General features: G+C 35.3%; 2 protein-coding genes across 2 annotated transcripts in view; one reads left to right on the forward strand and one right to left on the reverse strand.

Moving 5' to 3' along the window:
- Positions 1 to 1,803: 1,803 nt before the first annotated feature.
- Positions 1,804 to 5,330, reverse strand: LOC110463803. The gene is made up of 2 exons (XM_021518679.1): positions 4,972 to 5,330; positions 1,804 to 4,282 (listed from the first exon to the last, which is right to left on the reverse strand). Exons 1-2 carry the CDS (start codon positions 5,320 to 5,322, stop codon positions 3,122 to 3,124), a joined length of 1,512 nt encoding a protein of 503 aa, XP_021374354.1. The 5' UTR covers positions 5,323 to 5,330; the 3' UTR covers positions 1,804 to 3,121.
- Positions 5,331 to 13,650: 8,320 nt separating this feature from the next.
- LOC110463831 (hemicentin-1-like) overlaps positions 13,651 to 15,492 on the forward strand; it is a 30,216-nt gene continuing 28,374 nt past the window's right edge. Inside the window, exons 1-2 of the mRNA XM_021518715.1 lie at positions 13,651 to 13,657; positions 14,664 to 14,678. Of these exons, the coding sequence (XP_021374390.1) occupies positions 13,651 to 13,657; positions 14,664 to 14,678 (22 nt within the window). The remainder of the gene's footprint in view (positions 13,658 to 14,663; positions 14,679 to 15,492) is intronic.

The raw sequence follows: 15,492 nt of genomic DNA on the forward strand, positions 1-15,492 counted from the left end.
AGGACGGACACTTCGGCCTTCCACGCAGGCGGCCGGGGTTCGATCCTCGAAGTCGTCGGACGCATGGAATATCAGAAAAAGTGTTTTTCTCCTGCCCACACAACTCCAACAAACCAGGTGTAGTATAACATGGTCTGGGGTGGATGTTGCGGTATCTGTGCTGTAGCATTCAAGTGAGGTGTCACTTTAAATGATGCCGTTGGAAGCACGGTCCCACTACAAACATAACACATCACATCTCCAGCATACATACATAGGGAGATATTAGCCAGGTGGCATAGGACTCATAGTTAGCGCCTGATAAGGCAGCTCCTGCGAATTCCTCAAAATTGAATTGATTAATGTAAATGCTAATTGTATTAATTGTATATATATGTACTGTAAAGCGCTTTAGAGTGGCTTATATGTTAGCTAGATAGAGCGCTATAACAACTGCTGTATGTTATTATTAACACACACTGGAATCATTGCGTGTCCTGATTCTGAGCACTGATGAGAACTTTGGCAAATACTCTCAATGTTGTCGATCAAAAATGATTCTTTATTTTAAGCTGGAAAGTCAGTTTGCAATCTTTTTCTTTACTCTACACAGCCGTATACACTTTATATTCTCTGCTCTCCAGTCACATACTGTGGCACCGCTACGGTCCAAAAAAAAACCGGAAATATATCATTGAAAAATGTTTACAAAATAACTTCAACGTTGGTATATGCTGTTTTTGAATGTCAATAATATGTATGGCATATTTTCAGTATTACCGTTTAATGACAAATTGACGTTATTGTGTCTTCCTTATGTTAAGTAAGAGACATATAAAGCCAGTAGTATATACGTCTCTGGTTATGTCGACACTTCAATTAAAAAGCAAAATACCGACACACATTTATTTTCATACAATACAGTACTTCTGTATGCGATGCTAAATTATATCACGGACTTAGACAATCTAATTCCGTGAATATATTTATCTCAAAAATATAATTGGATTGCTGATTTAGGACAGAAGTTTGGTGTAACAAAGTCATCCGCGAGCAGAGTGTTCCTGGATATGTTGGATATCCTGCATGTGAAACTCAAGCCCTTAATTGTGTGGCCAGAACGTGAGCAGTTGAAACAATCTACTCCCATGAGTTTTCGTACTCATTTTGGAACAAAAGTAGTGGTAATTATAGACTGTTTTGAGGTGTTTTTAGAACGGCCATCCTCTGTCTCTGCCCGAGCGTGCACATGGTCCAGTTACAAGCATAACAACACCATCAAGTATTTGATTGGGATAACACCTCAAGGTAGTATATCATACATATCTTCCGGATGGGGTGGGCGTACCAGTGAAAAGCACTTAACTGAACATTGTGACATTTTAGAAAAGTTGAACCCAGGAGATGTGGTATTGGCTGACAGAGGATTCAATATCAATGACAGTGTAGCAATGATGGGAGCAGAATTAAAAATTCCGGCCTTTACCAAAGGAAAGCCGCAACTTAGTGGAAATGAAGTAGAGTCAACAAGACGTTTAGCCAATGTTAGAATTCATGTTGAGCGTGTTATTGGATCCCTTAGACAAAAATACACCATTCTCCAATCAACCATCCCTCTTGAATTCATGGCATGTGACTCAAGTTTAAAGCTAACAACGCTGGACAAAATTACATCTGTTGCATGTTGTTTGACAAATCTGTGTCCTTCAGTGGTGCCATTGGACTGATATTGTGATTATAGGAACTGAACTTGAACAGTTAAACAGTATTATTGCTGCCATATATTGATATATATAACTTGAAGAAAAAAACTCGACTAAAAATGTGTTGAACTTTCAATTTTTATTATTCTTTCTGAAACTGTGTTAAAATTAAAATTCAATATAAAAATCAGATTTCTAGAACAAGATATGTTATTGTACATGTAATTACTTACAATACACCAAGTCAACTGATGAGTTTCTGGACAATCTTTGAACCATAATTAACCATATTTATCGGATAATCCTACATGTATATATATATATAAACCCAGTGAAACAAATTTGACCGTGTTCTTATTACTCCTCATGATTATATTAGTGTATGCTGCATTAACAATAACAAATGAAAGATGTGGGTTTATTGCCAGATAAATACAGTATAATTTAAGTTCAGAGTAAATTGTATGAGGCAATGCAAGCGGTGTACAAAAATTAATGAAAATAATGCAAATATGATTAACCCATTGACATTTTCAGACATTTCTTCTATCGTCATGATGATATCTTAAAATTATTTCTTATAATTTTCAACAATAGCATGAATACATATACATGTAGTTTTTACAGATGTACTCTACATAACTTATATAAGATACTATTGTACATGATTATATGCCTGCTGTTGTAGTCAATTAAATTGACAGTGCCCTCTTTCAAGTATACATATAATATTTGATGTGAACTGTACCTTGTATATTGGTACACATATGCATATACATGTTATTAAATCGACTATTATAAAATTTCAATACACATACGTGTTGTACAATTATGGATATATTTTTGATATGTATGCACTGATTCAAAGGCAGATTTGACTATATTATTCACAGTAATTTTATTTATGCAAGTTGTTAATTTACATGTATAATCATCTATAACATGCAAAAATATATTATTAATATAGCATAATAAAAAATTTTGAACTGTCTTTAAAGCATTTTTAAATCAAATATGGTGGCCATGGTATATAAATGAAGAAACAGTTAGTCTAATTTTTATATTTCGAACATTTAAGTGATTTTCCGTTGTTGCTCCTGCACTCAGAACAGAACCAGCGTCCTTTTGGCACACGTTTCAAATTCACACAACTGATGTGAAACCATTCAATGGCACAATTCTCATTGTCACATGCTATCATGGTGTTTTCTTCAGGACCTTTACATAAGCAGTATAGCTCAGACTGTCCAACATCTTTCACCACTTTGGGAACTTCCTTGTGCTGACTGTTTTGGGACATACATGTACTAGTATTTAGAACATTCACTTCTGATTTTGAAAAATATTTTCCCAAAAGTTCGGGAAACACACACTTCACGGAAAACTCCTTGCCTTTTTCTCTTATTTCGCACCTCATATCTTGGTCTGCCTCCACTCGTTCAATGTGCATGTCCATGTCTGTCCACACCACAAATGGCATAGTCTACCTCGCACACATGCATTTGGCATTGTACTTGGTACATGTAGTCATGGTGACTACCTAGAGTCAGAGAATCGCCACACTTCATGACACAAGGATTTTTTGCTGATTCAGCGTATTCTAGACTTGACATTCCTATACCACTGTAGGGACATTTTACCTCCAGAACACCAGAACCGCAACAGTCACAGCTAATTAATGCATCAGGTGATGCACCAAACAGGGGGAACTTTGGATTGATTACAAATCCAGACTGTGTCATTCTAAAATTATCATGGGTCTCCTCCATTCGTTGTAGGTATGCTTTCTTGGCTGTTTCTTCATGTTCAAGGCCCCATTTTGTTGCATTGTTAGCGAAAGAATTGTTACCTGGGTAGCAAACACTCTGTATTAATGATCGCGATGGATGCTGAATACTGGTGCGACAAACTTTCTTGATTTTGGAGGCAGTCAATCTTCCAGAACGAAATTTATTCCAAAGTTTAGTTTTGGATTGAGGTCGCGTTGCCTCCTCCACGGACCTGGCCTCTTCCTTTGTTACATTGATGCTTTCGGTGACTTCTTCAGATTTGTTGATAAGTTCATCTAAGGATAACGATGTGAAGTTTCCTGAATAAAGATCTGTTAACACCGAAGGAAAATTTGGATTGGCAGCATCTGGAACAAAGTCCTCTGAATAACCAGGCACAACTCTGAGCACAGCTGCCTTGGAGCCTCTGATCTTCAGTGCTTCAAACAGCGAGTTCACTCTTTCTTGGCTTGGTGCCTCAACCTGTCTAATTTGTCTTTTTCCTGGTGTTAGATTCACATTGTTGCCCACTAGACTATCTAGCTGTTTTTTCTTGGTCTTTGAAGAAGTAAAATCAACGTCAAAGGCTGGCAGATATGATGCACCGCGTACACTGGCCGGTAATTTCCAGTAGGCTGCTGACTGAGTCACCGTTGCAGAATCCCGTATTCTCACTTTAGTGTCCACATAAAACAATAAGGCGCTTACATGAGTGCATGTTTCACCAAGTCCTGCTACACAATCACAATGACAGCTGTTGATTTTCCCGGAATTTTCAGCAATAACCCAAGGCTTGAGTGGTGTTTCAGATAATCTCTGTGAGTGCATAACCTGAAAATTGAAGTAACAATATGAGTTGAAATACAACCAAAAATAATGTAAAATTTATATTTATAGTAGATCTAATTACTCAGTGTACCAGATATGGAGACTACAAGAGCAATTTTCATTCCATACCATTTATTAATAAAATTGATAATTGATTGATCATCAATCTTATATACAATGTACTATACATGTATCTATGTATACAGTTGATATAGAAGCACTTTTTGTATATGTAATTATGTTCCATTGATAAACTATAATCAGTTATTCACTGACTGAATGTCAAACCTTTTGTTTACTCTTGCAATATATTTAAACAACCCCTTTCAACCCATTGAACAAAAAAAACCTACATGAAAAAGGCAACCATGCATGTGGCATGGATACACCGAAAACAGGTTATGTATCTGCAATATAATACTAATGTAATTCAGTTATTACTTTCCGAGTTTCTGTACCCAGTGAGATATTGTCATTTATTTTATTTCAATGAGGCCTCAAGTCTACATGTATTATAAAACATGATTTTACGGACAGTGCATGCTAGCTATATAGCTAGTAATAGTCTACGTTACGCCTGAGTAGCCCTAGGCCTACGGCTACTGTATCAATCAATGTTTACGTTCATCTAGCCACATTACATGGCTTTCAGTAAAACAAACTTTTATCAATTTAAAAATAAAAAAACTCACTCTGCCTAACACAAGATGATATCCATCTATAACTGTGGCTCTAACGTCTCGTACCCAGCCGTTCACAAACTGATTGTAGGCAGCGAGTCCTTTGTAACATCGTAAATCTTCCAGAGTATATGGGCTTGGGCTATACAGTAAGAAGTTGACAATGTCTGGGTAGGAAACAGATGGAAGAATAGATGCATCAGTGCTAAATCTATTGGTGTCGATCGTGTATGGATCAAGATTTCCAATAGTTGAAGTTTTGGCGATGTATCTTTGTCTTGCAGCGGCATCAAGTGTCTCAATGTACGGGCGTTTTGGTTTACGTCGATCCGCCATCTTGGAAGTATGTGTGTAATCCAACATGGCGGACAACTCTCGTTGCCTCCGGGTTTGTGACGTCATCAATACCTCTCTATAAGATTCAAACTTTTTCTCTTCATATACATGTAATAAACCCAAGTTATAATTTAACATCTTGGTTCAATAATGAAAATCGTCTCAATCCACTCCCTTAGCCTACTTAGGTGTGACATTTGTGTACAGGTAAATAACACTAAACAACACCCGTGTCCAGTGCTGACAGCAGGAGGCCCAAGACGCACCAATATACCTGTGTTCAGGTATGACATCAAAGGGATGTTAGCGGGTAGGCTAGGGGGTACCTGCAGTTAGTATATTTATATTGATTTGTTTACATTTATTTACGTCTCAACTAATTGCATATTACATTCATAACTGCCTAAATCAACAGTAGAATACACACATGTTAAACATATTTATCAACACTATAAATATTTAATTAACAGTAGTAAATTATCACATAATTCATCTAAAATATAAACTTATAAATAAACCATATCTTTGCTAAAATATGCTCATTTTATCATGGAATCATATAAACATATTCATGCGATAGAGCAGTTAGAAATATAATAATCAGTATGTAGATTGGTGTAGATTAGGTGTCTTCCATTTTTCCATTTAACTGCAATGTCCTCAGTCTAGATAACAGGGATATGTATAAGCAGAGACGTATATATTACGTCTCTGGTATAAGGATCAATTTCAAGAAAAAGATAAATAAAATGTACTGCCAAAGAGTCACATTATATGCAAATCAAAGTCAGTACAACTGCATCACCGGACAGATGAAAGTCAGTAACAAGGCAAATAATGCTGGACCATGTTATGCACATTATATATTACTAATCTTTGTGAGACTTGAACTGACCGGTTCTCCCTCTGCAAGATAATTTTTAATTGGTGTGTATAGCTATTGTGTGTTAAATTCCATGGATTGCATAAAGAATAAAAAAAAAGTTTCAAGATTTTATAACTGGGGGTAAAAATACTCGGGTTGCTGCTCAATTTGAGCATAAATGATTGTACCGGTGCATGTTTTCGTCTGTTTCAATCGTATATCTACATATTGTAAAGAAAAGGGTGGGGTGCTCCTACGTTAATTTGACTCAATTTTTTACTCAATTGCTTTGTATTGTATACAGGTGCTCATCAAATTTTCTAGAGATCAATTAAATAATAAAAAGTATAATATTTACATTCACTATTAACGAATTATGTAAAAACACGGATTCAGTTAGATAGCATCCGCATGTGTGTTCGGATACCCGCATTACAGCACATCACTTGCCTTCTCAGTAGAAACTTATTTCTTCATTAAAATGTGGAAAACAAAATATATGTATGTAGTACCTTAAATATAACCTACACAAGCAAGTGACGACGGAATATAGCATATAAGTAGCTAAAAAGCTCACATATCGAACGCACGATCAAAGCTTCCCGGTATAGGGCTGTTTTGAAAGCGTTGAACTTGTGACGTCACATATGTGGGCTACCCATATCGAGGCGATCGCCGCTGAGCCAAAGGTGTGTTTTTCAGATATATTTCACAATTTCTCGGAAACGAAGTCAACTACGACGTTCGCACTTTCTTAGCCTATGGTTGTATTAAACGAAGTATTTTCATAGCTTGATATAGCAAAACGTTCAGGGTACATTTCTTGTGTGCGGTTAGAAGGAGGGGCGGCAATTATTTCGAGAAATAGTGTTAACCACTAAAACATCTAATTTATACTTCCTAAATTCTCAGATTAAGTTAATCTACATGACGCCTTATCACAAGAAGAAGAAGAAGAAGAAGAAGAAGAAGAAGAAGAAGAACATCTAATATTACTATACGGCGCGATAGGTCCAAACAAACAACTGTAGCAAATTCCCGGGTCCCTGTGCCTGAAACCACAGGTAGTAACCTTGTGGTCTTACAATAGCCGCAGGTAACAGGGGTGACCACACGTTTAAATAATAATAAATGTAAGGCCAGGTAACAGCAAAGACCAGATGATAGTTGGGATTAATTCGCTATTGTTTAGGATAGTGAAATCAGTGCTGTTTGTGCAATATACTTTTCAAAATGACTGTCAAGAGAAAGCAATAAAAAAAACTTTGGTTCAAGGCTGTTTTAAGGAGGGAATTACACAAGTAATTCAGATTTCAGATTATGTTTTCATCACTCAGACAAATGAAATTGTGTAACTTGAGGGTACAGCATGGAATTAGATTTTTTGAGTCCGTGGGTACAGCAATGAGTATGATTAAGCGTAACAGGGTGCATATAATGTATACATGTATGTTATGTTGTAAGAAACATATCACTAACGCTCCGGCTTCAATATCATTCATATAAATACTGATTATAATTATCAAATAATACCACTAAAGAGAATATCATAAGAATTATACCTGTTTGAGATATAAGTAGAGAAGGGCGATTTTAAGAGAAAAAATACCAATAATTACACGGAATTCGCTTGCAGCATTTCAGTTGGATTCGTAAGATGATACAGGAATAATACTCTATGCATCACATTCACTTGTTTTATGCATATGATGATATTCATATCCAATATTTTCCAAACACAAGTTTCATATTTCATCTCCTTTTGAACATTTGCGATCGCCTAGTTTAAATAAAAACAAACAATTACACGTACGTTATTTAGTTTGGGTTGTTTATTATTTTTCGACAAATTGATTGAAAGATTTTTTAGCAACAAATTCAGAATTTGAGACTAAAAAAATGAACTACCCACTAGACGTATCCATATGTATTGTTGATGTCGAAGAACCATTGTTCAAGACTATTCCCGTAACTTCACCTTGAAATAATATTTGGGGAAAATATAGAAATTAAAATAAAAGATAAGTGAGAAACCACCAACATCAAATATACTTTTAATCTTATGAATTCATAAAAAGGAATGTGTTTTTACGTCGTGTAGATTTAATGATTAGATGCTAAATGTAATGTACTGTTGAGTTCCAAGCGGATACCATCATTCCAAATTATTTTGTTGGTGCTGACGGGGAATATGTTGCCTATAAGTACATCTGCATGCGCCGCTGTGCAAATAACAAGCGAGCGCTGTATAGGTAAATACAGATCAGAGTTAGGGTCAGAGACCGACACGCTTCCGCGAGCAAGTACATCTAAATCTATGTCCGTTATTTGTCTGCTATGAACTGCGTTTTAGGAGCGTGTTTAACCAAACGGTCTGTATGCGTTTGCGTTGAGTTTGCGTTGCGTTTCCGTTGCGTTTGCGTTGCGTTTCCGTTCCGTTTGCGTTGAGTTTCCGTTGCGTTTGCGTTCCGTTTGCGTTGCGTTTGCGTTCCGTTTGCGTTGCGTTTGCGTTTAAACGGACAAGGAAAACGGTCCAGGGTCTGTAGCTGTTTTTTTTATTAATTGAAACTTTAAAACAATATTATATAAAACTACATTTTAATTTCAATCCGATACTTCTGAGAAAACTAATTGAAAACTATGTATACATGGGACTACTTTACGCACTTATTTACTTACGTATTCATACACTCATTGATATATTTATGGGAAAATATTTCTATACGCTTTAGTAGGTACATGTATATAGAGTCCAAGTTCAGTAGAAAAGTTAATGTTAGGCATAAACAGAGTGTAGGAAATATGTCAGAAGCATGCATAATACAGATATTTCAGAGATTTGTTTTACAGAGACATGACAGGTGTGTTTCTTGAATAATCATGAGCATGATAGAACAAATGATTTGAAATTCATTTGCATTGTAAAAGCTAAATGTGGATCTGCCTCAGTTTCATGTTAATACTAGTAAGCAGTTTAGATAATTTGTAAGTATCGTGTATTACATATAGATTGTATTCGCGTCATGTTTATATAGAAAACTGATAAAAACGTAATAAATACAATAACGTGAATGTCACCTACTTAGGAATTGGAAGATATGGTAAACTTTTGATAGACAAATTATTTCAATAATCTGAAAGGATAATAGCAATGTGTCGTCCAGAAATTAAAATATTGGTTTAGCTACATCTATTCAAGCAACTTATGGACGATAAAAACTTGATTATATATAGAGGTGTAAATACGAACGTGTTTCATTTTGAACTCCAGGTTGAATGTGGTGAACAAATGTAATATTAACCACATCAATACTGCAACTGTAAACTAACTTAATGAACTAACATGCCTAATACGTAAAACGCCACAAGGTGGTGTCTCAATAAAATATATTAATTGGTGCCATGTTATTAGAAAACTCTATTCCGTTTACACAACATTCAATATCAACCAAAGGCACATAATTCATGCATTTTCTTTGTAGGGTGATTTTGCACACAGTTTTAAGTGCAGAAAGGATTGTGGTAGGGGATCTCTAAAGCGTTGTTCAAGTGATTCTACGTTATTTTATAAATTAAGCGATATAGATATATCGTGTTCCCCTTCAGGTAATGTCAAACACTTAGTCTGTCAATTGTATTGTATATGAAATCCTTCCTTTGTTCTATAACATATACCGAACGACATTTTCCATGATTCATCTAAATTGTCACAACGTCACATACTTTAGCTGTAAGTATTGATAATCAAACCAAAGTCGCCTGAAACAAGTTGCGGGGGCAAAATATCCCTCTCACACTTTACATATTATTTTTTGACTTTTTCTATGTACTCAGAGTGTTGGCTCTCTTATAAATAACTGCTTTTATTATATTTAATTATGCCTGTTTATATACAGGTATATAGCTATACAGATATACAATCAAATAAATAGAGATTATTATAATAATATGGTGTTAACTTTCATGATTTTATTAGTATGTGCTGTTGATTTGAATCTTGAAATCATATCTGGTCCTTTTCGCACCGATCCCTTTCATCATCGAGCTTTTTTACTATTATTATTATTATTACTTTTTTGCTCTCTTTTTTTTTTAAATTTAATTATCTCCCTTTTATTCGAACACTTATTTTGCTTCTTCTTTTATACACTTTTTCTGTACATACGTTTACTTTTCTCACCCACTTTGTAAATATGTGTATGTAAACTTTTATAAAAGTTAGTGGTGTTATTCACCTTTTGAACCGACATCATGACGAATGCTTGGCTTTAGGGTGTATTTATTGTTTGTGGCTCGTCAGTTACTCCTGTCTATGTGTGCCAGTGTTTAGATCAGTTTGTGTGGTGCTGTATTGGCAATGCAGCACAATCTAAATTTTAAAATTTAGTGGCTTATTTGTTGTTAAATATTTCGGAATTATTTTCGAAAAGAAATACTTGCAAGCTTTGTTTGATTATAATCAAAATAAACAAGATATAAATCAATAACAGAGTCCTGACCTTACCGAAGCTAGTCTGTGAATTGAACCCAGAATTTCAGATTGCAGTAATTTCGCTCAAATACCCTGCTCTATCTGAACAACGGAAGCGTCCTGGCAAATTGTGAAATTAAAGGAAGATCTGTTTATATACGAAAATTAATCGGCAATGGAGTGGAACACGGATCTTTATTATACAATATTGAACATAATGATAAATAACCTTTAGCTATATGCCTTTTCTGAATTATCCAAAAAATATGATATAATGATATAAAATGTTAGAATATACATTCAAGAATACTAATATCTAGCAGTACATTAGCGATCAGGTTGTCGTTTTGCTGTTATATATTTGTCTGCAGGGTTCTAAATGGTTGTTTTTTTCTCCATCTAGAGTAAACCGTAAGAAACTTATCCAATGTGACTTGTTTTAAGAAAATGTTGAAACATTTATCTGGTCGCATCATCGTTTTACATATCACAATCAAGTTTAACCATTTGATAATGTAGGCATATGCATTTATGGTTTTATTTCGTTTCAGTACCTAACTCGAAAGGTAAGTACAAAACTCTTATTTCACTGACCTTTTTATAATGGCGGCGATATAGCGTAGCTTAAAATTTAACAAACTAGTCCAGTTACACTTAAAACTGCAGCAGAACTGTACTTGTCCCCATTTACGCCATCATACTTTCACAAGGAAACTTTAATCTATAGCAGTTTGCACTAGCTTGGAGAATGAAACCTTATTTGATTTAAACGTATTTTATTGCAGATAACAGATGTTGACAACGAATTGGACACAAATTTTGCCAACTTACTGAAGTCCTTATATATATGTAAATACACAAAAAGTATATTTTCACACAATATCAATAAGAGTAGCAAACAAAGCACTTAACTTATAGAGACAGTTTAATGAAAACTCTGTCTGCGTGAAATACAATCTAAAGCGTACCCTGAACGTTTTGCTATGATCAAGCTATGAAAATACTTCATTTAATATAATAAAAAGGCTAAGAAAGTGCGAACGTCGTAGTTGACCCCGTTTCCGAGATATTGTGATTTATCTGAAAAACACACCTTTGGCTCAGCGGCGATCGCCTCGATATATATTGGTAGCCCACATCGGTGACATCACAAGATCAACGCTGTCAAAACAGCTCTATATGAATATACCGGGAAGCTTTGATCGTGCGTTCGGTATGTGGGCTTTTTAGCTATGTATATGATATATCCCGTCGTCATTTACTTGTGCAGGTAATATTTAAAGCACTACATACATATGAATTATTCTATTTTACAATTTTAGTGATGAAATGAGTTCCTACTGAAGAGGCAAACGATGCGCTGTATGCGGGTGTCCGAACACACGTGCGGATGCTATCTAAATGAATCCGTGTTTTTACATAACTCATTAATCTAGTGGCTGTAAATGTTATACTTTTTGTTATTAAATTGATCTCTAGAAAATTTGACATACACATACAACACAATGTAAATTTTCAAAAATTGAGTCAAATTAACGTAAGCGCTCCCCACCCGTTTCTTACAATATGCAGTTATACGATTGGAATTGACAAAATAAATGCATCGGCACATAACAAGTATACACACCAATTTTAAGAATCTTGCAGAGGGGGAACCTGTCCGTTCAAGTGCATGTCTCACAATTCTGAATAATGTCAGATAATTAATACGGCGCCGTCAAATGTACGTGTGCGAGCTAGAGACCACCTATGTGTGACTCGCTTATCAGACTGTTTTCTCAACGTCAATGGGTCATCCAATTCACTTGACCCCACTGTCCATTATTGTACAAGAATTATAACACCTTTTGCCATCTGAAACTTGATAATTGACTTTACAACTTAGACAAAAGCATTAATTAACTCGCAGTCGTACAGCGCGCGCTGATCTGTGACCGTCCTGATTATGTTTACGCAATCAGTGTCAGCCACAATACACACGTGAGTTCATGTAGACGGATCGTTTTCTGGGACAAAGATGCAGAGTTTCCCCATTTTTAAAACCTTAGTAGTCAATTTAGTAGCCACATCGAATTTTTAGTAGCCAATAAAAAATAAAAGTACCGACAGCGTGAGCCCTGAATGACCGTGGACATGGTTTCCGCTATATTTTCAAAATGTTGACATGTTGTTCCGATTTACCTACAAGCGGATGTCTGCTAAAGACATTGAATCATTATAACCAAGGGATCCATTGAAGTCCGTAATAGGTCCCAGTGGCCCCATTGATTTGTTTGTATATCTTCGGTGTACAATACATGATATTGGTGTTTTCTGCAATGGGATACAGGTACCTATATTGGGATTCGGTCATCCTGCTCTCTTGTTTTAATTTAGACAGGATTACTATTAGTCGGTGACCATGATGACCGTTGCTTTGCCCTTATCAGCTGTAAATATAGGAATAGATTTGTCCCTGCTTAATTTAGTAAGTCCGAGCCTATCATCTTTCGTAATATTACTTGTTGGAAACTTGGTCGATTTCGAAACCTGGGATTGCAGTTGATCAGCCACAGCATGGTCCAGTGTCTTGCATTATTTCAGTTTCTAGGTATTGAACAAAACGTAGCCGAATCGAATTTTCGGTTTGTGAATCATTTCTTACATGTATAACAACTAGGGGTACAGTATATACGCTGATAGCGTATCTGAATCGACATCTTTTATATATATTGCTAACTCGTAAATATTTTACACTTTTCTATACATGCGCTTCGCTAGTCATTTGTCTGATCCAGATGACGGGGTACACACCATACTAGTCATCGAAACGACACATAAACACTTACCTGACTGCGAAACATAACCTTTCTACAACTCAACCGCAAGAAAATGTTTAGAAATACATAACAAGTTAGCTATGATTATAATAATGAGAAGAAGAATGGTAATACTTAAATAAATATCAATCATTGATGGTAGTATAATCTTAATCCATAATAGCGCACATTTAATATGGCAAAGAGTTTTTCAAGCTTAAATGACAGGTACACCTCTTCTCCATCGAGACAGTCTACAGGCTCTCTGTTGGCGATGTGTTTATATCGCTCTAAATATCACTACATATCCGTTTATGGTATATATTATGTTTTCTAATGTTAGATGTGTTAAACACATGTTAAAAGTCATTGGCGCTGTTCTGATTTCCGTCCGTAAGATTAAAATGTGTTCACAATGTGTTGAGTCGTAACCTACATGAGTTCACGTATTTGAACCGACATCATGACGAATGCTTGGCTTTAGGGTGTATTTATTGTTTGTGGCTCGTCAGTTACTCCTGTCTATGTGTGCCAGTGTTTAGATCAGTTTGTGTGGTGCTGTATTGGCAATGCAGCACAATCTAAATTTTAAAATTTAGTGGCTTATTTGTTGTTAAATATTTCGGAATTATTTTTGAAAAGAAATACTTGCATGCTTTGTTTGATTATAATCAAAATAAACAAGATATAAATCAATAACAGAGTCCTGACCTTACCGAAGCTAGTCTGTGAATTGAACCCAGAATTTCAGATTGCAGTAATTTCGCTCAAATACCTTGCTCTATCTGAACAACGGAAGCGTCCTGGCAAATTGTGAAATTAAAGGAAGATCTGTTTATATACGAAAAGTAATCGGCAATGGAGTGGAACACGGATCTTTATTATACAATATTGAACATAATGATAAATAACCTTTAGCTATATGCCTTTTCTGAATTATCCAAAAAATATGATATAATGATATAAAATGTTAGAATATACATTCAAGAATACTAATATCTAGCAGTACATTAGCGATCAGGTTGTCGTTTTGCTGTTATATATTTGTCTGCAGGGTTCTAAATGGTTGTTTTTTTCTCCATCTAGAGTAAACCGTAAGAAACTTATCCAATGTGACTTGTTTTAAGAAAATGTTGAAACATTTATCTGGTCGCATCATCGTTTTACATATCACAATCAAGTTTAACCATTTGATAATGTAGGCATATGCATTTATGGTTTTATTTCGTTTCAGTACCTAACTCGAAAGGTAAGTACAAAACTCTTATTTCACTGACCTATTTATAATGGCGGCGATATAGCGTAGCTTAAAATTTAACAAACTAGTCCAGTTACACTTAAAACTGCAGCAGAACTGTACTTGTCCCCATTTACGCCATCATACTTTCACAAGGAAACTTTAATCTGTAGCAGTTTGCACTAGCTTGGAGAATGTAACCTTATTTGATTTAAACATATTTTATTGCAAATAACAGATGTCGACAACGAATTGGACACAAATTTTGCCAACTTACTGAAGTCCTTATATATATGTAAATACACAAAAAGTATATTTTCACACAATATCAATAAGAGTAGCAAACAAAGCACTTAACTTATAGAGACAGTTTAATGAAAACTCTGTCTGCGTGAAATACAATCTAAAGCGTACCCTGAACGTTTTGCTATGATCAAGCTATGAAAATACTTCATTTAATACAATAAAAAGGCCCGTTATCTAGCCTGAGGACATTGTAGTTAAATAGAAAATTGGAAGACACATAATCTACACCAATCTACCAGCTAACTTCAGGTACTCCCTTGCCAACCTGCTGACATCCCTTTGATGTCATATCTGGACACAGGTATATAGGTGTTCTGCTGTCAGCACTGGACACAGGTGTTATTAGTGTTATTTACATGTACACAAATTTCACATCTAAGCAGGCTAAATCAGTGGATCGAGATGATTTTCATTATTGAACCAAGATGTTAAATTATAGCTTGTGTATATTATATGTATATGGAGAGAAAAAAGTTTGAATCTCCTAATTCAATTTTATTTACGAGATAACAATAATCAC

This window comes from Mizuhopecten yessoensis, unplaced genomic scaffold (assembly GCF_002113885.1).
Source record: "Mizuhopecten yessoensis strain PY_sf001 unplaced genomic scaffold, ASM211388v2 scaffold10933, whole genome shotgun sequence".
NCBI lineage: Eukaryota > Metazoa > Mollusca > Bivalvia > Pectinida > Pectinidae > Mizuhopecten > Mizuhopecten yessoensis.